Below are 27,611 nucleotides of genomic sequence, written 5' to 3'. Positions count from 1 at the left end.
ACCCTGGATAAGCTGTGGAACCACTGTGAAACCCACTTCCTCACCGGACGGTGGCCTGTGCAACACACCCCTGGATAACTGGGCCACTACAAGAAGAAACACACTACAGGCTTCATTCTGTTGTGCTCTGTAAAGGTGTAGTTGCCTCTTCTCTCCAGGTGAAGCTTGGGAGCTTTAAGCGCCTGGCCACAGGGCCCCAGCCAGGAATGAGGGCCTGTGATCTGACCTTCCTCTCCCAGGGCACTTCCTGCTCTACCCCCGAGAGGCCCAGGCCAGACTGCGGCTGTCAGCCTCTGTGCCGGGCAGTGTCCTGGACAGAAGGACAGGGAGACCCAGCACAGTGTGCCTTCTGGGGATTTTGACTAGACTGGTCGGCTTCCTTCCAACGCACAAGCCCGAATATGTCAGCTACTGCTTTCTGTTTGCCCAACATAATCACCCTGGGACTTAGAAAACAGAAATGGTTCAGATTCAGCGTAGGATCATGAGTTTTGGAAATGAAGGGAAGTGAGGGATAGCTGAGATCTGTTTTCTGGACTCGCTTCAGGCGCCAGGGAGGTGCTTCTTTCCTGTCCCCTCCTGGATGTCCTAGGGGTAATGACTAGTGACAAGGGGCTCTGGTGAGCTGCTGTAGCCATGCCCCCCACCCCTCCACCCCCCACCAAGAACTCCTGCACATTCCAGAAAAGTCTCTGCAGTTCTAACAAGCACACACTGGAAGTATTTTCCGCTTCGGGGTCCCCAACCAATGTGAGGTGCTTAGCATAGAGCAGGAGGACCCCTGACACATACACTCTCTGCGGGACCCTGATCTGTGCCAACCAGCCCACTTTGTAAAAGGAGCAGCCGAATCAAGGAAGAAGAGAAAACCCAGCTGTTATCTGTTTGTAATGAATTCAAAGACCAGCTCAGTGAAATATCTGAGAGCGGCGCACACTCAGCGCTTCCATTCAGAAGGCAGTGTGGACACATCTGCGAACAAACGCATATGCAGGAGTCTTTTCAGTTATAAATGCAGAGGATTGAAAAAAATAAACAAGAGCTTTAGAACGGGACAGGGGCCCCTTGCAGCTCTGGGGCTTGGCACGTTCTCAGCAGCCTGAGAGCCAGTGAGATAGCAGGTACATGGAGAAGAACCAGGGACAGAACAGCACTGAAAGGCTGACATGTAATTCCAAAAACTGCCCGGGTCCAATAACCGATAAGATTTCAAATAAAATGTTAAAATTCAACCCTGTACATTTTTAAATCATAAAAAACCACAAACCACAGAAAACAACACATCCACGCACGAGTAGCCCCCCGTTTCCCTTCTCCCACTCAGCCCCCCACCTCGAAGCCCTGCTGACAGTCTCTTATACAGCTCTTTAGAAATGCAGCAACAATCCTAACAGTATCGCTGAAGAGTAATACTCTGCATTTTTCCCAGTTCCAGTTTTCATGTAGACACGAAAAGAAACACAGAAAAACCTTCTGGCTTCATCCTATGTTTGGGTTTTGGAGGTGGGGGTTGCTTTGAACAAACAGAGAAGTGGGAGTGTGAAAAAGGGCAAGGGGAGGAGAGAAGGAGGCCGGCGTGCGAGACCGAGCGGGGGACAGACTTACCACGGGGCTGGCTCGGGCCGAGCTGGCCCGGGAGGAGGCGCGGGAGCCGGAGTTGAGGTAGCCGCTGTACTCCGAGGGCTGTGTGTGCAGCCCGCAGCGTCAGACACGGACAGAAACAGAGGAACAGGGTCAGCAAGGAGCGAGGAGAGAGGGCACCCGACAAAGTGCTTCAGTTAGTTTGTGATTAGCCACACGCCTCGCAGAAAGGAGAAGAGTTAGGGTTAGAGAGCACACGTTCCCCTTGAGAAGAAGGCTGTGCCCACCGCATGTCCAAATAAATGCCCACTAACAATTTTAACAATAAACATAGTTATTATAACACCAGGAGAAAACAGGATTCTTAGTAAATAAAAAGAAAGGGATCCACAGCCCCTGTTCCTTGGGTGTGGAGTCACACCTCGCTGATACACAGAAAACCCCACAGGCGGGAAAACAGTGTGTGAGAGCTGAACTGGGGCTGCCTCCCAGCATGGAAACTGACAGGGGACTGGCTTCATAAAAAAAAATAAAAAAAACAACCGAAAATTCTGCTTCTCTACTGTCTTTACAAGTAGAAACAAACAGATCTAAGGTAAATATAAAATTATGCATGCTCTTTAAAAACAGTTTCATTGTCGTGAAAATATATACACCAAAAGCCACAATACAACAACTTCCTGTGTACGGCTTCTTAGTAGTACCAGCTTACCTTCTACCTAGTTCCTTGGATGTATGGATGTATGTATCTGTGTATGTATGTATCTGTCTATCCATATGTCCGTCTGCCTGTCTGCCTGCCTGCCCATCCACCCACCCCCCCACCCATCCACCCACCCCCCCACCCATCCACCCACCCCCCCACCCATCCACCCACCCACCCACCCCCCACCCATCCACCCACCCCCCCCCCCCCACCCATCCACCCATCCACCCAAACTCTCTTCTTGTAAAAGGAAAACACCAGCAGCTCATGGATCTGGAAGCGATGGCGTCTTAACTTTGATTGCGATTTGCGTCTGTGCTAGTCCCTAGATACATTTTCACGTTATCAAAAAAAAAAAAAAAAAAAAACTTATTTTCCTGAAGTTGAAACTGATCACTCATGCAACAAGTTCTTCCAGAGTGTAGCAGGCTGCAGCTGGGTGCTGGGGATTAGATGTGGGGCAGACGCAGAAGCTGTCCTCAGGGAGGTTACATTCTGGCGGGAAACAGGCCAGAGATGGAGGGCTGGCACTGGGGTGGGGCAGCACCATTTGACCTGGATCATAAGCAGAGAGCAGCTGCTGACAATTTCTGAGGAATATTTCCTGAGAGCGACCTGCACAGCCCCCAGTGGTGCTGCCTGGTGGGCAAACCCCTTCCCTGCTGAAGGCCCCACAACTGTAGCCTCTTAAAAAGATGGCCGCATATTGCACACCTGGGCCAGGTGCTTGACTGCTACCTGCACAGCCTCACGGCCCCACTGTGCGATCTGTGGGCACTATCCTCACTGCAAATACAAGGGACCACCGTACCTCTGGGCGTTTTGACCCTCATCTCCAACACTGTTGGGTGCTGTTGAGTCAGTTTTCGACTATAGTGACCCCAAGTGACAGAGTAGAACTGCACCACCGGGTTTTCTTGGCTGTAATCTTTCCGGGAGCAGATTGCCAGGTCTCCTGTGGAGCCACTGGGTGGATTCGAACTGCCAACCTTTTGGTTAGCAGCCAAACATTTAAGTATTGCACTGCCCAGGCACCTACTGACTACCTACTGCCCTAGAAAGTTTCCTTCTCTTAAAGAAGCAGTCCATCTGCCTCTTCTGAGTAAAAACACTCACTTAGTTGCACTCTATCCATTGTATTGGAGGCTGTTTTATCCCTGAGCCGCAGCTTGTGAGCATTCCCAGGGCCTACCAAAATGTGCAAGAACTGGGAAAAATACTTAATACAGTGGGATGCCCTAACATACTAAAAAAAATCCATGAGATATCAAAATCAATAAATGTTTAATTAGATGTCGACAAAACTAATTACCATGTCAACTTAATTAACTGTTATACTCAATACTCATAAAAATTACATTCTACTGTAGGTTAGATTGCCTTAGTTGGTAAGAATTCCTGAATACCCATGGTGACTAGAGAAAAATCATAAAATCAGATTACTTTGCAGCCAGTTAATTTCAAAAGCAAAAATCATAAAAGCACTTTGAAATGCTGCTTAGTGAATCAGTTATTTAACGTGGGGTTTGGGTGCATCCTTATAGGATGTGGGGAGGAGGCTCTGAAGGTAGGCCTATCTGGGCTGACGCTGGCGTCCAGCTGCCCGGCACCGGTTCCCGGGAGCCCTGACCAGGACTGAGCGCTTCCTCCCTTAGCAGGCAGTCACCTCCCATGCCTGCAGCTGTGCCAGCACGTCCCAGGGGCCATGCAGTGGACAGGAAAGGACGTGGGACCACAGAAACATAGAAACCACCTTACAGTGCGGGAGCCAGAGGCACTGCCCCGCCGGACCGCGCCGAGGACGCTCTCATCAAGCAGGGATGCCTACGAGGAAAGCAGACCATCAGGACAGATGCCGCATCAGGACAGACACCTGCGTGGCCTCTCTGTCTCCGAGTCCCAGGAAGCCCTTGAAACGTAAGCTCAGAAAGATGGTCACGCGTTAGGGACACGTCCTGAGAAACATTAGATAAAGGCGTGCTAGGGAGGCTTCCAGGCAGAGCGCTCGGAGCAGGGCAAGGAATGTGAGAGAGAGACAGAGATGACATACAAAGAGAGAGAGAGAGATGGTTAGAGAGAGAGATGACAGATAGAAAGACAGAGACAGAGATGGAGAGAGAGGGAGAGAGGGAGGTGGTTAGAGACAGATGACAGAGAGAGAGCGAGACAGACACAGGGGGAGAGAGAGGGAAGCCTTAGTTTAGGGAAGCCATCAATGGCATGCAATTTCATCTCCAACAGATCATTTAAAGCGATTATTTTGAAAAACATTCCTTGCTAAGTAAAAACTTATTAATTCAGATGGTTAAGAAAGCAGATAACTAAAATATCCTGAATTTTGTTATGGCATCCTCACACTTGACACACCGGCTGCAACAATGGGCTCAAGCTTAACAACGGCTGTGAGGATGGCGCAGGACTCGGCAGTGTTTCATTCTGTCATGCATGGGGTCGCTGAATTGGAACCGACTCGACGGCACCTAACAACAAACACTGATAAGTAGAAAATGGGGCCCTAGTGGTGTAACGGTTAAGAACTCAGCTGCTAACCAAAAGGTCAGCTGTTCAAATTCACCAGCCGCTCCTTGGAAAGCCTACGAGACAGTTCTACTCTGTCCTCTAGGGTAACTATGAGTCGGAATCAGCTTGAGGGCAATCGGCATTACAATGGGGTAAGTAGAAAACAGAATATCTGACTAAGTTCAAAATCCTACATAGTTAATCAGGAGCAAATGATACCTTACATGGCAAGGTCAATCTCAGCCCATGTTTAGGGGAACTTGACTTTTCTCTATTTCCCCTTGACGACACCACAGGCTTTCTTGGGCAGCTATGTCTTTAATTCAGAAGTGTGCAATCGGATGGCAACTCAGAGACTTATAAAAATACACAGTAGATACTCTGAATGGTTAAATTTAAGCTTCCTGCACAGCCCAAATACCTGTATTTAAAACTGCAAATTCCCAAAGTCACATGGCCAAATGGATTTGTGTCTATGAAGGTTTACCAAGCACCAAAGAGCCCATCTTTCTTCCTCCCAATAGCTGCTGCCATCGAGTCGATTCTGCCTCTTGGCGACCCCAGGTGTTAAAGAGCAGAGCTGCTTCATAGGGTTTTCTTGGCTGTAATCTTTACAGATTGCCAGGCCTTTCTTCCAAGGCACCACTGGGTAGGTTTGAACTGTCGACCTTTACCTTAGCAGCTGATTGCAGACTGCTTCTGCCACCCAGGCTCCCTCAGTTAAGGAAACGCTACCATTGCCCCATTCTTGCCTAACAGTTTATTAGCACGAGTTTCCCTAAAAACTAGAGCAAGAGTGACTGGAAGAGCCACAACCCAGGGCGGGCCAAAGTGGACCAACAGGCACCACGGGCACGTGGAAGCTCCAGGTAAGAGGGTAATCCACCACCGGGGGCTGGACACAAACATTCCAGCTGCCAGAGCCCCAAAGGGCACAGGGAGGGGCAGGTAGGGGAGGAGGGTACATGCTAACGGAGAGGCATGCAAACACGCGTGTGCTGGCATGTGGTGTGGGCAGGGAGTGTGGGGGAGAGAGGAGGCACACCATGCACGCACCCTGTGGCTCCCGGGGGGCCGAGCCGCGCTGCACAGATAGGAGGGCTGCAGAAGGAAAGCAAACAGCAGGCTTTAAAGGCCTTGAAGAAACAGCAACAAGTGGCAACATCACAAGGTAGCGGCGACAGGTTCAGTCACACGCGGGCCAGGTTACCCGACAGCGGTTAGAGAAAAAGGCGGGTCAAGGCTCTGTGTTTTCAGCAAACCTGATGGGGCAAATCCAAGCCGACAAGAAGGGGAACTGTGAGATGATTGTTAACTTAAGAATGGGAAACGTCCCCAGCATCTTTGAAACTGGACCCTTTTATAGGCACTTCTTTACAGGCACTTCTGGAAGGAAGGCTCAGGAAGTGAGACAGAAGTTCTGTGACAACTCGAACCCCTCAGTTAGTAGGGCACCTATAACTAACCGCAAACAAAACCAACCGGCTGCCGTCCTGCTGACTCTGACCCATGGCGACCGCAGGTCTGTCACAGTAGAACTGTGCTCTACAGGGTTTTTAGTGGGTGATTTTTCACAAGCAGACCACCAGGTCTTTCTTCCAAGGCACCTCTGGGTGGGTTCAAACTGCCAACCATTCAGTTAGCAGCTGGGTACTTAACGCTTTGTGCCATCCAGGGACTCCACTGAGGTACTTAACCCAAAACCTAGACTCATTGCTGCCAAATTGATTTCAATTCATATGGACCCTACAGGACAGGGTAGAACTGCCCCATAGGGTTTCCAAGGCTGTAAATCTTCACCGAAGCAGACTGCCACATCTTTCTCCCACAGAGCAGCTGGTGGGTTTGAACTGCTGACCTTTCGGTTAAAAGCCAGGCGCTTTAACTACTGCACCACCAGGGCTCCTCAGTAAGGCACTTAAAAAAAAAAAACAAACCCGTTTCCGTGAAGTCAATTCTGACTCATAGTGATCCTATAGGACAAAGCAGAACTGCCCCCATAAAGCTCCCACCAAGCGCCTGGTGGATTTGAACTGCCGACCTTTTGGTTAGCAGCTGTAGCACTCACCCACCACGCCACCAGGGTTTCCCAGTAAGGCACGTAGGGGTATTTAATACACACGTTTCCACGTGTGAAGAGAGGGGCAGAAACCATGTGTTTATTTCTATCAGCAGCCTTCAAGTCACAACAGGGAGATGCTGGACCTGCTCAGCAGTCAGGGCTGGCCCCGCAGAAATGCTCAGAAGCCCTGGCAGTGTAGTGGTTAAGTGCTACAGGTGCTAACCAAAAGGCTGGCAGTTTGAATCCAACAGCCGCTCCTTGGAAACCCTATGGGGCAGTTCTACTCTGTCCTATAGGATCGCTGTGAGTCGGAACCAACTTGATAGCAAGGAGTTTGTTTTTTGTTTTTTTTAATCCCATACAAGGGGACTCCAGGCGTAACCTGTGTGCTGCCTGTGGAGTAGTCTTGGGACATAAAACACCCAGAGACTCGGCTACCAGGCAGCCTGTGACTCATGTATCAGCAGAGGCCACTAAACCCACAGCACAGGGTGGGGCGCTGAGTCACCAGTAACGTGTATCTACTTGCATATGAGACTGACAATTCAACCTCCAAAAGATATGGCTTTCACTTGCCACCTGACACTTCCTTGTATCAGAACAAGACTCGTACACATATAGCTAAAAAAGCCCAGCACCTCAGGCCGGGCCCAGATGCTGGCCCAGTGAACACAAGAAGCCCAGTGGGGAGCGTGAACCAGAGGAACAAAACAGCTCTCCCCACTTCTGGGAGACGGAGGAGCCAGGCTGGACACACAGGCCTTCCAGATTGCTTCCTGGATACATTTACAAGAGGAAGAGAAAAACAAAGAGCACACGGAACCCCAGATGGGGAACAATTGCTGGAAAAGGAGGGGAGACTCAGGAGACTAATTTGTTGGACTTGAGTTTTTGAAAATATACATTTAATAATTAAAAAAAAAACAAACATTTGACAGTGGGCTCATGGCAACCTCTTGGGCCTGCTTTTTCCTAAGCTTTTTCCTATATTAGGTCCTAAAGTTATTTTTGATGAACTTTTTTAAAAGGCTGAGAAAGGTTTTAGGAAATGAGTCAAGCCAATGAAAACGCCCACGAGATTTGCTCTCTAACAGGTAACACACAGAAGAGGTTGAAGTGTTCCCATAAATTTAATCAGTGATTAGAATGACACACAGGAGCAGGGAAGAGGGAAGAACGGGCGGGGGAGGCAGGAGACAGACCCGGTTTCCATTCTGGGCGGACAGGGGTTTGGAGGCAAGGCCGCTACTGGGAAATCTGAGGTCCGAGCAGGAGAGCCCCTGAAAGCAGAAAAAGGGAGAAGAGAGGGGAGGAAGGCAGAAAGGCTTACAACTTGTTTTCCTCTGAAAGGTACATCAGCATTTCAAATTCAGACAGAGCTACCTTCTACAACAAAGAGGTGGAGTGGTTGTTGGGGGTGGGGGGGGGGTGGGTCATCAAGCCCAGGGAATGGTCCAGACAACACCCTGTACTCCAGCCACCTGGCTCCCTCATCCTGGAGGAGCTTCCCCCTCGCTCTCCTTGCTCCTGTTTATTCTTTAAGGCTCAGCTCACGGTTGCATGCTCTGCCAGAGTGCTTCTGGCAGCTACTTCTCCCTGGTGTTCTGTCCACGCATCTATTTGCCGCTGCCTTAGCGTATCCATGTGTGGGTCTCTCTTCTCTTCTAAAAGTGAGTGCTTCAAGAGCACCTATCTCAACTCACCTGCATTTCTATGTGACCCCAGGGCCCACTCAACCCTGTTCCCATCTAAATTAGTTCCCCCATGTTTGCTGAGTGAATAAGACCCTTAACTAGGGCAGGGAAGCATTACCTATTAGGGCTTTTCGATAACTTAGAAATATCTGCCTGGCAAAACTGATATCTGCTCCTAAACTGTGGGAAGGAACTCAACTGTGTAGACCTTTGGATTTTGATTTGACTTGATTTTCATTCCAAGCAGGTCTAGTCTATCCCCTGAGAAGCTGCCACAAAGTTTGCATTTACCCTGCAAAGTGTGTTATCAAGAACTCATAAGGGAAGAACTTCAAGGCTTCCTTATTTTAATTTTCCCTTTGATGAATTCTAACTACAAAATATCCACAAGGATACCTCCTTTCATTATAGCCAACTGAATACCATAATTCATATGCAAATGTGGGACACAGTGGACCAATATGATTTAAATGATTCATGTTGATTACTGCTCAAAAACTTAACAAATTAGCTATCCCAATGAAAATCTGAAAAAGAGGCATGGGGAAAAAAGGAGAGCTGGAGCTGAATTCACACGTACAAAATTGCAAGCTACAAAACCTGTAGTCTCTGCAGACAGAATTTGAGAGATTTAAATGGACACCAACCAACTTCTCCTCCCTGGATGATGGCAAAGTGGAGGCTCTGCTGTCGCTGCTGAAGCTGGAATTCTGAGCACCAAAGAAGGAGACATTTGTAAGTGGTGAGCAGTCACTACTCCAAAAGTACCACTTGTCTGTTCAAAAGGCAACAGCGGTAAACGAGGCAAAATAACAAAAGCAGATCAGTATTAGTATTCCAGGAACTTATCTGAAGAATCAAGACACAGCCGGTCGGCAGGCATTCTTAGCACCTGCAGAGTCTAAGCTCCGTCTTCTATTTCACTGTTTATTTCCACGGTGCCACGTGCCTTGCCTAGGACCGTTTGTACCAGTTCACATCTCCGGCGTTATTTGTGATCGCTTGCTGAATCTCAGGACCCACTGTCTGTATAGCCTCCTGGTCTGAATTTTCCTTATTCCATACCTTCTTAAAAAACAAACAAACTAGTTGTGGTCGAGTCGATTCCGACTCATGGTGGCCCCACGTGTTACAGAGAAGACTGGTGCCCCACAGGGTTTTCTCGGCTGTGATCTTTTTGGAAGCAGCTGCCAGCCTTTCTTCTGTGGCATCACTGGGGAGGTCTGAGCCTCCAACCTTTTGATTAGCAGTCGAGCACAAACTGTATACGCCACCTAGGAACCTAGCAAACCTTCTTAGGTAACTAAAATTCCATTTATTGCAAAATTCCCAGTTTTTCTTCAGCCCAAGAACCCCTGAGGGACACGACTCACTCCCGAAGCTTTGAGAGGCAAGCGGCGTCTGGGAGAGCCTACCTCCCCTTCCCACTGAGAAACATTTTTCCACAGAACACAAATGCCCTCGGGCCCTTTTAGTGGTGTCTTCAATGCATGCTTTAAAAATGCCAGATCCCACCAAGAACCTGGAGGGGGCTAGGAGATATGTGTGAAAGTCACAAACGAAGACATAAAATGATCAAAATGACCAAACCTCCCTCACTCTCCCCAAAAAAACAAGCCGTTCTCCTATGACATTAAACTATGGATTTCTGAGTTCCCCGGTGGTACAGTGCTTAAGAGCTACAGCTACTAATCAAAAGGGCCGGCAGTTCGAATCCATCTGCCACTCCTTGGAAACCCTATGGGCCAGTTGTACTCTGTCCTATAGGGTCGCGAAATTGACTCGAAGGCAACAGGTTTATAAATGAAGGAGCCCTGGTAGCGCAGTGGTTCAGTGCTCGGCTGCTAACCAAAAGTTCTATGGTTTGAACCCACCAGCTGGGAGAAAGATGTGGCATCAAGATTACAGCTTTGGAAACCCTGCTCTGTCCTATAGGGCAGTTCTACTCTGTCCTATTGGGTCACTATGAGTTGGAAGGAACTTGATAGCAACGGGTTTGGTTTTTTGGGTTTATGACAGAAACAGATATTTCTAAACTCTCATCACTGGTTGGTCATTTTATTCCTTCCCACAAGCAGACATTTCCTGCATCTATACAACATCTCATTCCAATCCGATCTTTCTCCATGTTCTACTTTGCACTGTTCCGGAGCTCTCTGCTCAAGGGTTGTCCTGTGTATGACGCCGCATCAAATGTAGCATATTGGGGACTCCAATCATTATACATCCTGTTTGTTTTATAAGCCAATTTCATGCTACAGAGAACAATTTTATTATCAGCTTCCTTTGTATTTGAATTCTAAAGGCATTACTTAAACCTTAACTAAATCATAATGCATACTTCTACTGTTTTCACGTAAAAATCAAAGATTCAAATTTATGTGTATACACACAACACAGAGCTTGATGTCATCCTGCAATGTCACAAACACATTGGCAACTACACATTCGGGACAGTCTAAAGGTAATACTGGGGAGAAGCTGGACTGAAGAACTTTGTAAATAACTGCCAACTCTAAACTATGATTCTATAACCAATTATTGATTCTTTGTGAAACAATATATTTAAGGGAAAACATTCCAAACTAGTCAAGAAAACTCTGAGAAGCGGTCTAGGGGCTGTTAGAGGACACTGGAGTTCTCGTCCACCACGCTAACACCAAGCATTGTGGTCGGCAACATGGGCAACAGCTGCCTTGTACAAAATGGCGTGCTGTATGCTCCTGGCCCCGTTTTACCTTAAAGAAAAGCACAGCGGAGCCGGACAACATCCAAAGGGAGCCAGTGTAAAAGGCAAAATAAACAGGAAGACACAGCTTTTCAGTTGGGAGTTTTCCTCCTGGCTGGAATGAGAAAAGCTTTGCTAACACACAACAGACGTGTATGCAATCCTGAACAGGAGAGGGAAGGTGAAAACCTGAGCAGCCAACTCCAGAACGCCAATACCAGGTTGGGGTGGTGGGAGTGGGGGGAGGGTTACCTCTTTGAAGCCTGAAAATATAACTGAAGTTTAGGTATCACATTGTATCTTAATAAGAAATATCATAATATCTTAATGTAATAAAGTGAAAAGAAGCACTGTTTGGCAGAACTAGTAGAACGTATTACTCTAAGAAAGAAATGAAGCAAACGTAAGGACAGGAGGGTCTCCCAGACTTCAGTGTACAACAGACCTGCAGCAGGCACGAAGCGTGGCTAAAATGCATCTAGCCCAACCTTCTGAAACCCCCAGCGACTGCCTTCCTGGGCTGCCCATCCTGGCGCCCCTGCTCCTGGGTGCCTCCTCCTTCTCTCCCAGCCCAGCACTCCCCTCTGCTCCCCACCCACCTCTCTGCGACCCCTTTCCTGCCAGCCAGCCCTCAGTGGTGAGCAGCCCGGGGAATAGTATCCACTTTGCTTCCCTTCAGTGTCTTTATCTCTGCGGGCAAACCCAGCCCGGTGCACACATGTCTTTAGGACAAACTCTAAAATGACAAATAAGAGATATGCAGAACTCTGTGTCAGATTTAAGCATATTTGAAAGCCGAATACGCTTCATAAAAATACACATAAATACATACACTTAAAAAAACCAAAACCAAAACCAAACCTTTGCTGTCAGGCTGATTCCGACTCAGAGTGACTCCATGTGACAGAGTAGAACTGCCCCACCGGGTTTCCAAGGCTGTCATCTGCGCAGAACCACCCTGCCACACCTTTCTCCCTCAGAGCCTAGCAGCTGAGCGTTTCACCACTGTGCCACCAGGGGTCCTTTCACACACACATTGAGGGCAACAAAATAACAAAAGAGCCACTCTTCATTTCTTGATGTTTTCTTTGTAAACAGAGATTCTTATCAATATTGAGCTCTCACACTAACCCTTAGAAAGCCTAGTAGTTGGAAACTTCAGCTTTTAATTCTATCATGTGCTAAGAAAAAAAAAGAGAGACCCAATATAACAGAAAGTAAAGCAAAGAAGCTAAATTTACCCATATTTAAAAAAAAACGCTGCAGAGACCTGATTGAATTTGGTGTCAGGATAACTTACTATACTGACCCTGCCAGCTCTTCTACTCAGGGACTGGTGTCCGTGTAATTCTCCATCATAACCGTTTGTCTGTTGCAAGGAAGAAGAGAAGAGAAACGGACATCAGCAGGGACATGAAGACACAGGCAAGCTTAGCAGGGAAAACAAGCAGAGCAGACACAGAGCCTTCTAAGCGGAGCAGATTAACGGAAGCCCAGGATGGTACAAGTCCTGCTGTTTTAGATTCTGACTCATGGAGACCCCACATGCTACACAGCAGAACGGCCCCATAGGGACTTCTTGGCTGTAATCAGATCTCCAGGCCTGTTCTTCCATGGTACCGCTGGGTGGGTTCAAACTGCCAACTTTAGGCTCGCAGCTGGGCGCAAACCATTTGCGCCACCCAGGAACCTTGTACAAACCCTAGTGGCCCCCAAACTGCGTCCATGCTTCTCATCTGCTCCACTACAAGGCAGGAGAAAGCAGCACAGTCAGGCCCGTGAGATCCGTATGGCTGATGTTACATGTAACTGCAGGTCACTCAGGGCTGACCCTCCTGAGAAGTGAAGCCTGAGCCTGCTTGCAGTGAGTGCTACCGGAATTTCAGCTCGCAAGAAGGCTGGGTGCCATGTCCAGGGTGGGCGAGGGCCCTGATGTGGCCTCAGCCAAGAAGATTTTAGTTCTTAGTTCAGGGTGAGTCCTTGACAATCATGGCCCATGATGAAGATGTACTCTGAAGATTTAGAAATAGTTTCTATTCAATCTGTAATTAAATGCCAAGGTTTATCATGAAAAAAGCTTATTAGGGGCTGTATATTCTATCGTACTTCCTCAGATATAGAATGTAATTATTCTATAATTAAATGTAATTATTGTATTACTATTCATCTAGTCTTCCTACTTCCTTTATTTTTCAAAATGAGATCTGAGGATGTATTTAATGATTCAATAATCTGACCTCCAGAAAAAAAGAGAAAGGCTTTTATGTGTATGTTTACCTCTCTTCTCTTCTCAGCCCAAGTGCCCACTAAGCCAAAGCAAGGGGTTTCCCAAACTTGAATTAATCCATACAGAAATTTCTGATGATTCAGGAGGAGAGCTGCCAAGCACCAGAGATGTACCAACATCCAGAGCCAGGAAAGGAGGAGCAGTGGACGGAATGGGTGAAGAGGATGGAGCTGGCTCTGGGGTCGTGGGTATGGTCCGAATTCAACTTGTCATGTGACCTGGAGCAAGTCACTAAATCCACTTAACTTCTACTTTCTCAGCTATATATATAAACTTTATTGGAAGTAATATATACTTTCAAAAGTCATTGTGAGGATTAAATGAGGTTAAAATGAGCATCCCAAGCACCCTGAAGAGTGTCCTCATGAAGCCTGGGCTTACCGAAAGGAGAAATAAATAATATTTACGTCAGGTGGCCAGCAGGTCAGACGTACAGGTAGCCCCGACTTCTGACGTATTCAAGTTACCACGAGCTGCCTTTATGATTGTTTTCGGTTTGTACATCTCATCGTTAGTGATGTGTACTACATACAGCGTTGAAGCGCGTCATTTGCTGATGTTACCGTTCTCAGATCTTCACTCGCAGGTGTTTAACGATTGGATTTATAAAGAAACTGATGATAAAGTAAAATAATAATGAAAACTAAAAAAAAAAAAAAAAAGGGGTATTCGACTTAGGTCGGAACCAACAGAGTCACTGGAATGAAACTCTGTTGTAAGTAGGGGCTACCTGTAGTGGGGACCTTTCCTTACTCAAAGGGTTCCGGGGGGGTGGGGGCAAGGAGGACCAGCAGACTGTTTAGCACATATTTTTCACCCAGGAAATTAATGGAGGCTAAAAAAATGAATTTCCGGACAGATTATAAACCAAGACTCATAAAACCTCAACTATAAAACTATGTATTTACTTTTGCTACAACTCAAAACCAAATCAAATAAATCTGAAGCTTCTGAATGAAATAGTAGGGTACGTAGAAATCCTTCTGCATTAAACCTGAGCTCTGCTGGTAACATGAAAACATGTCTGAAATAAGTTTAAGAGTAAAAATCTTTAGAGAATGGCAGGAATTTAATTCCATCTAATTCCTTTTCCTTTCTCGGCTGATGAGATTATTGATTCCAAAATACGTGTCAAGGGTTTGTATGTTTCAGACATTACTCTTGCTCGTTTGTTATCCCTTTAGAAACTGGTTTCTGGAAAAAATTAATACAATACTGTAGCCTAAAATAAATCAAGTTTAGATGACTTTCACTTTATCAAAGGGGTTAAGTGAGGAAGAGAATGTATTACAGGCAGAAACTCTCTGGTTTTCCATTGTTGCTTATAAAATACATACTGGTTTAGACCGGTTCTTCTTTCTGGCCTTGTCAGTCTCTAACTGAGCCTGGCCTTACAGCGAGGCCGGTGAGAACTGGCAGAGCTAGCCTTCTCGCCGGCCACCATTCCTCTGCTAGCCTCCTCCGGAAATGCAGGAAGAACCACCCTAGATGCTTCAGGAGTTGGCAACATGTTTGGTTTTTTTTGGTTTAAACGCTTCATGGAATGTCCACCCTGTTGGTCTGTAACAGAATTCCATTATAGGGAACATATTCCTAGAAAGTATTCCCGAATCCATAGGATCTTGTTGACAAAGCCTCGTTGACCTTCTTAAAGAAGCCAGCCAACTTTTTCCTCCTGGGAACTGAACGTTTTATGTGCTGTATGCAGATGGGTGGAGCTGTCTTTACATGGCACAACAGGGAAAGGAGAGTTGAAAATTAATAATATCGGCACAGAAAGCCCAGAAACAGCACACCAGCAGCATCGGAAGGCAGGTCTCTGATGTTCACCCAGCTGTGCACCGCCGGGTTCTTTTTCAGCACTCCTTGCTGTGTGTCTTACTCGGTACACATGCAAACGCGTACACATTGCTACACGGCAGCGTTTCTCGGAGGATGGTCTACAGACTACCTGCGCCACGGCCACCTGGCGTGCTGCTCAGGGACTCAGAATACCCATGCACTTTAACAAGCACAGGGAGCATTCCACTGAGAAATACTGCCGTGAGAGAGAACAAAACAAAGACGATGTTCACAAATCACCATTTTCCGAAAGGTGATAAACATGCAAGAATAAACGCCCTTTCCAAACCAATTATTCTAGTGGTAACTTCTGATTAGTCATAACACTAACGATGGTCGTGAGGCTAGCATTGCGAGCATCCATGAACCTCACAGGTAACCAACCACACAGAAGCCAACCGTTAGCTTTTTAGATCAATAGTGTTAGATGTCTATTTTTCTGTATGAATCAAAAGACAGATCGCCTTTAAGGGGCATTACAGGTGGGAGACAAAAAAAGAAAGATGGAATCAAAACTCTCAAGTACAATATTTGATGCATTTGATTTAACTTTAAAACAGTATGAAACTGAAAATAAAAAAAAGAAATTCAAACTGTGTTCCTGGCCATCACTGACACAATACATAATCATTCCATCAGGGGCTGGCCCTTAAACACAGTTTACTTTGAGTTTAAAATAAAAAGGCCAATAACCTAGAAATGTGTGGCTAATAAATCTAGTCATTTAAAGAAGAGAGGAGTTCCTAGAATCAGAGTGTCATGGAAATGCTCCTGTCTATCAGTGTAGCTGTTGAGGTGCTAGGTGGATAAAAGAAACTGGAATACTTTGTGAAGAGTGTTTTTGAATCTAATCACACGTTTTTCTGCTTTCTGCTCTCAACAGCAGGTCTAATCCTCGCCAGGCTAAGACGTCTTCACCTGCTGGGCTGGGATGCCTGCTGCCTCCTGGGCGCCCCTCACCCTTGGGTTCTTGGGGTCCTCTCTGTTGAGTTGGGGGCAGTAGCTTCATATGGAAACCCAGAGGACGAAACTCTGCCGTGCAGAGGCAGGCCACTATTATCACCTTCAAGGTGGAAAATGCATTTTTAAAACAAACTTATTAAATAGTTCTTAAATGCAATGGAATAATGAAGCACAAAACGCTTTTAAGTAAAGTCCTTAATGTGGAGACATGTATTAAATATAGCTATAATAACTTCAGTACTGAATCACTTTGATACCGAACTGTACTTCCTGGGAAGGTTAAAATTTTCTTCTCTTAAACGGTGCTTAAGTTTACAGGTGTTCAGAAAGTGTAAGCAGAGAAACTTTCACAGGTAGATTAAAGACAGCAATTCCCGAGTTTAAATCTAAAGGCTTCATTTTTGTTACTGTAACTGGGATCTTTTTCAAGGAGCACTTTCTGGAAAGAGCCAGACCTTCCTTTTAATTTGCACAGATAGGAGATTAGAAATAATGAATTTGTCAATAGGAGAGACAACTTTCATTTTTTTTCCAGAGGAAATTTAGACTAAGGCTTTGGGAATTCTCGATCTGATTTTAGTTCCTTGGAAGCAAGGCACTACCTTGTTCGTCTGTGTATATGCAGCTGTTAGCATAGTGCAGGGCAAAGGGTGGGTGCTCACAAACCACCTGGTGAGTGGGTGTGTCCACAGTGTGATTCCAGAACCTTCCCCAGGAGGAGGGGCACTCCCTGGGGAGGACCTGCCCTTCCGTCCTCACAGTCCCCCAAGGTAAACAGATAGATGGCATATCTGTCTTTTTGGACAAAGACGTACTTGGCATTTTAGAAAAACATCCAACAGGTTAGTGGAAATACCAATGTTGTTATGTTATTATCTGTCACACAAATGGTTAGGAACCACACACGACAAAGCTTATCCGACCCCTCTCACCCAGGCAAAGGCACCCCCGAACTCCAAGTCAGGCTGCGACTGTCAGAACAGGGATGGGAGAGGGAGACAGTAGAAAAAGAGATGCCAAATTAAATCAAAGAGCTAAGTAGGATGGCAGAAACCCAAAGCAAAGACAGGCACTCTTGAACATTTGAACAAAATTCCATTTTTTTCATGACTTCCAGGCTGTCGTATTTACAAAAAGAATCCATGGAGAGTTATCTGCCATGGATCTAATAACATTAAACGGAGCTTCCAAGACAAATGTTGCTATAATTCAGGAAATCTGACACTGAGGAACTTTATGTCCTTCTCTATAAAACCTATTTATAGAGAGGAGAAGGTAACCCAGGCCTCACTGCCAACTTCTAAATAATAAAAATGAAAAACTTACGATAGCCAAAACATAAATTTCCTGACAGGGACGTTCACACAAACATCAGGAAAGTAAAACTCCCCCCGCCCTTTTTTTTTTTTTTTTTAGGGTTTATCATCACTGCCAGTTGAATGAAAGGGGCCTGTGTTTTACGAGCTTTAGGAAATGAGAGATATGATCTGATACCAGAACTTTACAAACTAAAGACTTCAGAATATCAAAACACATAGGGACAACACAATCGGCCCACACAGAGATGGAGCCGGCTCAGGGTCCTTCCAGCACACCAGCCTGGCTGCCTTGCTGGGCTGGGCCAATCGGCCAAGTTCGGAGTCGGGCCTCCCTGGTCGTGGACGACGCGTGCCCACCAGACCCCTGGGGAAGGGGCACTGGCCCTGGTGCTAAGAACTGTGACCCTGAGCAAGCCTCTCACTGCCCTGGGCTTGCTTCTGCCTCTACACAAACCAGGAGGCTTAACTTTCATCTCTAGGGTCCAAGTTCTCAGGTTCTGTGGTTTTTAAACAGTCTACTTTTTCAGAGCAAGTAGTCCACCACTGAAAGGTTAGCAAACTACTTTGGCTGGGAATGAAACTCCCAAAATCCTTTTGATTTACCCCTGCCCCGTCTCATATTTAGCATCCTGACTGTGGCCCTCCAGTATGAAATTTTATACCTTAAAACAAGTATGCTTGATATCTTGGCAAAGAATGGTCTCCAGCAAAGAAACTTGATTCTGGTTAAAGTGATTGAAAATGAAATGAACACTAGTATTCCACCATAGCACTCACTAGCCCTGTGATGGTTTTAAACTCTTTGGGATCAGGAAACCTGAGAATTTTACAAGAACAACAAATTCTTGTCCTAGAACAGTGCAATACAACGTCTCGCAAGTGATTTCAGGAGTCAAAAAATCAAACAACATATTGCATTGGGCAAATCTTCTGCAAAAGATGGCTTTAAAGTGTTAAAAAAACAAAGGTGTCACTTTGAGAGCTAAGGTGCACCTGACCCAAGCCATGGAGTTTTCAATCACCTCATATGCATGCGAAACCTGGACAATGAATGAGGAAGAACAAAGAAGAATTGAAGCCTTTGAATTATGGTGTTGGTGAGGAATGCTGAGTATACCATGGACTGGCAGAAGAACAAACAAATCTGTCTTGGAAGAAGTACAGCCAGAATGCTCCTTAGAAGCAAGGATGGTGAGACTTCATCTCACATATTTTGGACATGTAATCAGAAGGGATCAGTCCCTGGAGAAGGACATCATGCTTGGTAAAGTAGAGGGTCAGCAAAAAAGAGGAAGACCCTCAACCAGATGGATTGACGTAGTGGCTGCAGCAATGGGCTTAAGCATAGCAACGACTGTGAGCACGGCGCAGGACTGGGCAGTATTTCGTTCTGCTGTACACAGGGTCACTATGAGTCGGAACTGACTCAACCGCACAAACAACAACAGATCTGAAGAGAATGCATTTTGATAGAGAGATTTAGATTCTGTCTCCAATTTCTCTCCTCTTTGGCTCTCTGTAACCCATTTCAATCAGGTTTTGGTCTCACCATTTCCACCCAAAATTCCCTTGTCAAGGCCACCAATGTCCTCCATGATACTGCCACCAATAGTCAATTCTCAGTCCTACTCTTACTTGATTGCTCAGCCCCCTCCTCCTTGAAATAGTATTTTCTTCACTTGGTTTCAAGGATATAGTCAATGACATATTCTCCTGGGCCCGCTCAGCAGCTGTAATTTCTATGCTTTGTCTACAGATTCTGAAAACTGAATTTTACATTTATAATATTCTGGGCTCAATCAATCTTATTTACTCTAGGATGAGACACCTCAGAAGGTCTGCAGGGCAGTCAACACTGTATCACTAGGTCTATGCTCTCTCAGGAGAAAGTTCCAGATACCAAGGTAGCTCTTGAATTGCTTCAGGTTCGACCAAGGACACAGCTTTCTGGCAAAATCCCGGTGGATCTGCTTCGGGCTCTGAGTAAAACAGGGTAAGGTAACAGCAGACCAACAGTGTATCATCTTCATGTTTCCTGCCCTAAAGGAAGAGCTACATGAAATATGCCAATGCAGGCAGTCCCGTGTGATATCACGATTTAATTGTCACGGTGATTAAAAACAACAGCAAACCTTCAGCTCTATCCAGTCCTTAAATTAAACGGAGTGGCCAGATTGAGACGTAGCTGTTACTCACGGTGAGATGTAATTTCACCTCTGTGGTCAAATCAACTGACATGCCCAGATGCATTTCCTGATTTAAAGCACTAAGTAAAACACAGTTTTTCTACTTCAATTCTCAAAGCACACACATTTTCCAAGTACAGTTATGAAGATTTTTTTGGGGATGTTTAAGGAAAAATATGTATTTGTGTCTATTGAAAATTCAAGGTGTCAGGGAAGGGATTTATCTCACTGTGGTTATAAAGGGGAAGGCCCCTCACACACGTCACCAGGCAGCCCAGAGCTTACAAGGAGCTATGCAAAACCCTCGCTGACGAGCAATCGCGTGACAGGTGCAGCTGTAAAGTTACTTTCGCTGCCATCATCCCGTTTTGTTGGGGAGCGTGTATGTAAACAAGCACATCAGCAAAGCCAAGACAACATCAACCAAGGTTGGGTAGTTTTGTGATGTGGACAAATCAAAAAAAAAAAAGGTGGTAGCTTCTACTCTTGGGAGAAGGGTGCAACAGGAGTGCCCGGGGTTATTAAACAACCCCCCAGGTAGCAACAAAGAAACAGGGCAGCGTTGACCAGCTTTTAAGTGAGCATCTTGTCAGCTGGATACTGACGGTGAGACTCTCTGGGAGGAGGAATGAGGATTGTGGAAGCAGGGATGACAAGGCAAAGCGTTTCTATCCTAAATGGGTCCATGCAAAGGCAGTCGCAGTGGTACTGACCCTCAGGCTGCCACGACTACCCACTGACATGCGCTCGTCTTCATCGGAAGCCTAGGAAGAGAGAGGATGAGAACAACCATGAGGTGATCGTACACACAAAGAAGCCACGCTGACCGATCCCACAGCAGGGGGCTCAGATGCCCCCTACAATCCCAGGGGATGTAAGCCTAGGTCCTCAGCCACATGGGTGCTGCACACGCTGTTTACGCAGGACTGTTTCTGGGTCACGTGGATTCAGATTGATTTCGTCAAAGTGGAATCATTTACTTCCCTAGTGATTTACTAATCCCGACTCCTAGTGAATATTATTACGCAAATTATTCATGTGTCTTCCACAGCAAAAAAGCACTGAAAGCTTTATGAACATGTTAATACTTGAAAATTTCTCACACACACTCCCCTCACCACAGTCAGGTCAAAGCGCTAAAAGTTGCACTCAGAGTCTTTGTTCAGGTAACAAAACTGCTATTCCAGGAAAACCTGCGAAAGCCGGAACCTGTATAAGGTGGAAACTTGTCAGAGAAGGAAAACTCAAATATTTTGCACTAAAAGAGTGCAACAGAAAGGTGGCAAGACTGCACCCTGTCAAAGGCGGAAAACTTGTAAGACCCAGAAAAACAAGGCAGAGTCGTCGAGTTCCGGCTCTCACAGGTCTCACTGCAGTGAACTTCGTTCAGAAGTGTCATTGGGAGATGACAGCAAATACACATTTCAGCCATTAAAAGTACAAATCAGACTCTCAGTCAAACGCCGAAGTGAGGAACGAGGAGGGTACTAACCGATGTGTTCCTTCTGGATCTACGAGAGTAGCGTTCGCTGTCTTCCTACCGAAGCATCGGAGAAGAGTATGAAAAGGTTAGAGACAGCAGAGCAAGTGCCTAGAAGAGCCTTAGACAGCCCAGTTGCATATAATACAGCGTTTCTGATATAAATGTCAAGTAAATATTTTCTTTGCTTTTGTTTAAAGGTTTCAATTAAACCACTGGGGAAAAATGTTTTCTTCTAAAGGAGGGTATGTAAGCACACAAATAATCGGTGTATTTTATTTTGGCTTAAAAACAAGCATGTGTGGGAGGCTGGGCCTTAATTTCTTTTAGCCTCTGTAATCTGGCCCATTTAAATAAACTTACTATTTTTCTTACATTCAGGACCTGTCTTCTCAGTAATCAGAAAGTAAGCCATTTTTCTTACATATCCGATAAGGATTATCGCCCTTCTATCTGATATATTTCGTGGCTTCTAACACACACGCAGTTTTCTACATCTTGACATCTCTGAAATTGGGGTATATCTTATAATCAAATCTCAAAATTATAACTAGCAGCAATTTTCTTTTTTACCCAGTCAAAAAACCATGATGCATTTTAAGATTTGATAAAATACCCCTCCCCCCGTGCTTTATAAGCCTAAAATGATGGTTTACACCACAAGAAAGGTTGGATTTAATCTTTTTTTTTCCCCCCAATAGGGGAAGTTCTTGCTCTTTGTATTTCAAAAACTATTCTCTTTTACATTACACGTAGGTATCTAAGACTTCAGGAGATGATTTTACATTTCCTTTACTTTTATGTATGTTGTTGTCCTTAGGTGTCATCAAGTCGACTTTGACTCACAGCGACTCCACCGAACAGAACTGCCCTGCAGGGTTTCCTAGGCTGTAATCTTTATGGGAACAGATCGCCAGGTCTTTCTCCTTTCGACAGCAACTGGTTTTTTTTATCATGAGAAGTGAACCAGTTCTCAATTAAAAAGCAAGAGGGGATGTTTCAGGAGACCGGCTGAGAAGGTAAAGGTGTTTCCTCATCACAAATGGGGCTTCAGGGGTCACAGTGGGTGAGGTGGGGAACAGAGGGTGTATCAAGGTAAACAGGGAGGGCGTATCAAGGCCGGAAGGAGGTGACGGGACCGGTGGTGGCAGTCATGAATGAAGGAAACAGAGCACAATGCCACTTTTGGGTTCCAACGAGAACTTGGCAAGAGGTGTGATTGTATTTCTGGAAAGTTCTCATGCCGGGAGCACGAGCTCAGCCTAAGTGCCCCCTATAGGAAAGTCTTGTGCCCGGGGAAATCAGGGAGGCTGTGGTAGTAGGGAAAACCCTGGTGGAGCAGTGGTTAAGAGCTACAGCTGCTAACCAAAAGGTCGGCAGTTCAAATCCACCAGGTGCTCCTTGGAAACTCTATGGAGCAGCTCTACTCTGTCCTATAGGTTTGCTATGAGTTGGAATCAACTCGATGACAACGGGTATTTTTTTTTGTTTTTTTGGTGGTAGCAGGGGCCCCACAAACTCTGCTGGCCAGCAGGCTCCAGGAGTCAGCTTCCACTAAACCGAAATCCAAGCCTATTGCCATTGGGTCAATTCTGACTCACGGCAACCCTATGTGTTACACAGTAGAACTGCTCCGCAGGGTTTTCTTGGCTATAATCTTTAGGGAAGCAGGTTGCCAGGCCTTTGTTCCGCAGTGCTGCTGGGTGGGTTTGGACTGCCAACCTTGAGCACAAACCGTTTGCACCACCCAGGCAAGAAAAAAAAGGCCAGACCAGGACTGTCACTAACCAAGCTTCATACAGAGATGTAAACAATCAGAAATCAGATGCAGAAATCCCCAGAAGAAAAATCTCAGTATTACATTACCACGCAAGAGAAAGATAGCTATGTAATTAAAGTGCATTGGAATTAAATTATAAACCATTTAAAAGTTTTAAATCGTATTCGAGGCCTACCATCCACTGCTCGATGTCACCCCATTTTGTATCCAGCCCATAATATTTCTATAGACAGAAGGGAGAGAAGATTAGGCAAGAAGTGAAATGGTGACTGGGTAAGAAGCTCTTCTGACATGCACTTCCACAGCCCCACAGTGAGGGACAGGCCAAGGCAAAGCAGCAGTCACGCGTTCCGGGTTCTGCTGAGGGAGGAAGCCGCCGCCCTAGCAGGCCTGGGGGTTTGGGAGACCCCCCCGCCCCCGCAAACTGAGAGAGGCAGGACAAAAGCATTCCCGTGGGGAGGAGGTAGTGGGGACCAGAGATCTAAACTTAGACCAGCAGCATTTCAAGCCCCTCTGCCAAGCTGTTCATACCCTCAAAACACACCGGAGGAAAAAGCGCTGTTCAAGAGAAGCAAGCTGAGAGCCATTCCCAAGGAGCTAAAACTGGGATGGAAAAACCTAGAGGAGACGGGGAGAAACTGTGTAACGGTCTCTAGGTTTCCAGCTCGCTGATCTCAGCTCTCTGACCTCTGTTCTACATGTGGGCACGTGAGAAAATCCTTGGGACATCTTTATAGATGCTGATGGAAAGGTGACTGGGCAGCTGGCAGAAGAGGTCTCTGCACTGTGAAGAAATACATGCAGAGTGGCCGGTTATGTTCAGAGTTCCCTGGATCTGACACCTCCATGTTTTCCCCTGACTAGTCCACATCACGATGGCGCCAGAGAATGAAATAAGGAGGCTTGGAGTGGCCCTTACTGTTACTACTCCAAAATTAGGTGGGAACCCAGGTTAGAACCTCGAATAACGAGGATCTGCTCTTCTCACGTTTCCCTCAATTTCCAGTAAGAAAAGCAAGGAACAGCTGACCAGACCTCCCTCTCATACAACACAGGTGTGATTTTCTCTTTGACATTAAGGATCTTATAATCGAAAGGAAAAAAGCTGGGTGCTGGAGGTACACAACAGCTTTGGAAACTGTGTCCCAACAGCCAAAACAGGCGGTGTTTGGTTCCGTGTGGTTTTCGTCTCAGTTGATTTGGAAGGACGGCCAAATTTAGAACACACTGCCCTAACATGGTCGCAGGCCTTTCTCTGAGAGATGCTGGTAAGCAGAGGCCTGGAAGAGGAAAGAGTAGGGGGAGAATTTAACAGTGTTTTCAAAATTCAGGGAAGACAGGCTCTAATATAAAATGTGCAGCAGCCAAATCTTTTCCTCTAAGTTGCTTTCCTTAGAATATAAATTCAGAAAGGAAATAAAGGCAAACATTTCCCAAAGTCATGTTTTAACTTTAGCTTCGGCAGAATGCAAGAGCTTCCAAGCTGTCCTGCTTTCTATCAATCCCAATTCATTTAACACCAGCCTAACCCTCACTGTCAAAGTTCAGGTTTTTCACCTATAAAACGGGATGTCATCATCCCTCCTTCTCTCATGGCTTAATGACAAAGAAGGAAAATACAGTCTGCAAAAGGAAGGGGTCTATATAAATGCCCCATCAAATTATTTAAATTCCAAAAGAAGTCTGTGTTAACAGTTTTTCTATTTTCATATTTGCCTTTCCGCCACATTCTATACCTACATCAAACACTGCACGCTATCTATTGCTCTTTTCATGATAAAAATAAGGACCAGTACTCAAAACCTTCCCTCCAGTTTCGAGGTGACTTTATTAATAGGTGCTGTAACTCTAGCTACATTTCCTCGTCATTCCTGGGGGACAACGCTGCTAGGAATAGCAAGTGCAGGGAACAAGCAGCCCCGGTGTTAGCTAGTGGCACCAGCACAGCAAACTCCAGAAACAGAGAAAAGATTTCCAAGGTAAACCACTGTGATTAGCAGGTGAGTCATGCAAAGAAGCAAGAGCCAGGCTACTGTGAAAGGTGCTTGACTTGCAGAAAAAGCCTTAATCCAGGAGAAGAGAAACCATTCCGAGAAGCAGCCAAACTGGCCAGGAGAGGGTATTTACTGTCTCCGTTTCCTTTCCTCAGGCCTCGGTGATAAGGAAAGCCTGCCCGTACCTGGGACGCACCTTTACTACAGAAATGTGTACCTGCTTGGCCACGGAGGACTTGGGAGCTTTGTCTGCTTCCACTTTGTATACAAATGAACATTCTGGCAAAAATTCTAAAAATGTCTTGCTGGTGAGTTAATAGAAAATAACGAGTCACCTGGAACAGGAAAGGCACGAACCCAAGTGGAAATGAACAGACAGAGCGACCCTTCCATGGTATTAGATCACAGAGTCTGGCACTGTTGGTTACAGCCAGGGCAGCCGGCCTTGCCTTTCCCCGGTCCAATGCTCAACCAGGCTACAGAAGACATGGAACTCTATTTTCAGTGTACAGTTCAACACACGGACCCTAGAAAAACTAGTGTGGCACGAATAGATTTTGGCACCTACCTAGCTGATTCCTTTGCACTCTTCAGGTTATTTAGGGTTGTACAGAGAGAAGAGAGCAGGTAAATCAAAAACCAGCCCACTGCCGTCGAGTCCCGACTCACAGCGACCCTCCAGGACAGAGTAGAGCCACCCCATAGGGTTTCCAAGGCCGTAATCTTTACGAAAGCAGCCTGCCCCGTCTTTCTCCTCGGTCGGCACCTGAGTGCTTAACCACTGCACCACCAGGGGTCCTTTAAGAGGGCCGGAGGAGGAGGCAATCTGGAGCTGCAGCTAGTCGAGAAATCCATCTCGACAGACTTTTAAAGTGCACAGATCGTGTGTTAAAGGGATGCCTGTCTGAGTCTCTGAAATTAAGCCATCCGATTTTGATTTTCTTAGCTGCTCTAAGAAGAAAAATATCGTTCTTTATCTAGAAACTGTTCTTAGTTGCCATCAGGTTGGCTCCGACTCGTGGCAACCCACGTGTGCAGCGCAGAACTGCCCAGTAGGGTTCTCAAGGCTGGGACCTCTCCGAAGCAGGCCACCAGGCCTGTCTTCTGCAGTGCCGCTGGGTAGGTTCGAACCACCCACCTTTTGGCTAGCAGTCGAGCACTTAAGCATTTGAGCCACCCAGGAACTCCATCTAGTAACTAAAGAAATGTATTTGAGGAACAATTATAAATGTCATAAACAACGAACTCAGTTCACTTAGTGAAGACTCGTTGTAGTCCACAAATTCCCCAGGGTCCGCGTGCTGCCTGCTTCATTATTCCGAAGCGTGAGTCACTGATCGCTTGTGTTCCTCTCTATTTCTCTGCCTGGCCTGCTCGGTGTATTTATTCGAAACCTCAGCCACTTCTACCAAATGCTAGGACGCAGAAATGCGTGCTCGTCTACAATATTCCGAATAGCAGGGAGGGAGGACAGCTAAATTTTGAGCTGGTGGATTTCATTGTTACATCATCACTTTTCCTTTTTACTCAGATTTTTAAATCAGTATGTAATAATCTCTCAGTGCATGGTGCTTTGCAGTGATATTTTTAAAGTTTTCTAATAAAATTAGCTGGGAAGATAATCTTTCTCTTTAAATATCTGATTTGAAAAGGGTTCCCAAATTTTGAAACGTGATTTTTGTCTTAGCACTAGGGTTTTTTTTTTTTTTTTTTTTGAAAGAAACAATTTTCCTAATTTCTTGACGAAAACAGATGAGAAAAACACTAGGGACATAGAAATGTGTTCAATGGTTGCTCTCCACGGGTGTGTACGTGGGGGACCTAAGCGTACAAGTTCAAACACACTCATAAACCAAGCGGTAAGACAAGCAGTAAGAACTTCTGTGCGTCTTCAGCGCAAAGCGTTATTTCTGAAAGGTGGCCAGGCCCTTGGCAAAGAAAAACTGTGCATGCAAATTGGAAGTAAATAAGAAACAGCCTACCTTTTGAACCTGATAGATCTACAGAGAAGGGCAAAAGAAAAAGAGGGAAAGAAACAAAATCCAATTAAGGAGCCAGAAACATCAGAAAGACAGGTCCTGTAAATACCTAGAAATACCTAGAAATGTGAATAAAAGAATCATATTGAGAGAGAAAAAAAACAAACAGTGGATACTTGTAAAATATGAACCCAAAAAACCCTTTTAACCCCCCCACCGAAAGACTTAGTAATTTCATCACTTATCCCATAGTCTATTTCAGATAGACTGCAGAATCGTGGGTGTACCCCGTGGCTCTGTACCAGAACCTCTATCACCCTAATGCAAACGTCTGTGTAACCTTCCAGTGACATCAGAGGAAAAAAGTACTCCTTCACCCTCAATTTCAAAATTCCTTTTCATACTGATAAAGCTTCAGTCAAAAAATGCAGAAACTTAATTGCAAAGTCAACAGATCAAGTTCATACATGATAAAGATGCTTTGACGTTC

At 45.8% G+C, this 27,611-nt stretch overlaps 1 protein-coding gene across 15 annotated transcripts in view; it reads right to left on the bottom strand.

Moving 5' to 3' along the window:
- LRRFIP1 (LRR binding FLII interacting protein 1) overlaps positions 1-27,611 on the bottom strand; it is a 156,807-nt gene that overhangs the window by 31,439 nt on the left and 97,757 nt on the right. For 3 of the 15 annotated variants that reach the window (XM_049888531.1, XM_049888533.1, XM_049888537.1), the window contains exons 3-7: positions 27,125-27,142; positions 23,324-23,371; positions 21,381-21,425; positions 20,602-20,652; positions 1,606-1,683 (exon numbers count right to left, since the gene is read on the bottom strand). The exons of 3 other annotated variants lie outside the window; for them this stretch is intronic. In XM_049888531.1, coding sequence (XP_049744488.1) covers positions 1,606-1,683; positions 20,602-20,652; positions 21,381-21,425; positions 23,324-23,371; positions 27,125-27,142 — 240 coding nt within the window. Of the gene's footprint in view, positions 1-1,605; positions 1,684-4,045; positions 4,112-5,863; positions 5,909-12,152; positions 12,566-12,591; positions 12,661-17,315; positions 17,355-20,601; positions 20,653-21,376; positions 21,426-23,323; positions 23,372-27,124; positions 27,143-27,611 lie in introns of those variants that run through there. 9 more of the 15 variants (XM_049888541.1, XM_049888528.1, XM_049888529.1 and 6 more) reach the window with 9 other exon arrangements.

The sequence above is a fragment of the Elephas maximus genome, chromosome 6 (assembly GCF_024166365.1).
Source record: "Elephas maximus indicus isolate mEleMax1 chromosome 6, mEleMax1 primary haplotype, whole genome shotgun sequence".
Taxonomy (NCBI): Eukaryota; Metazoa; Chordata; class Mammalia; order Proboscidea; family Elephantidae; genus Elephas; species Elephas maximus.
This window is presented reverse-complemented; position numbering and strand designations above follow the sequence as displayed.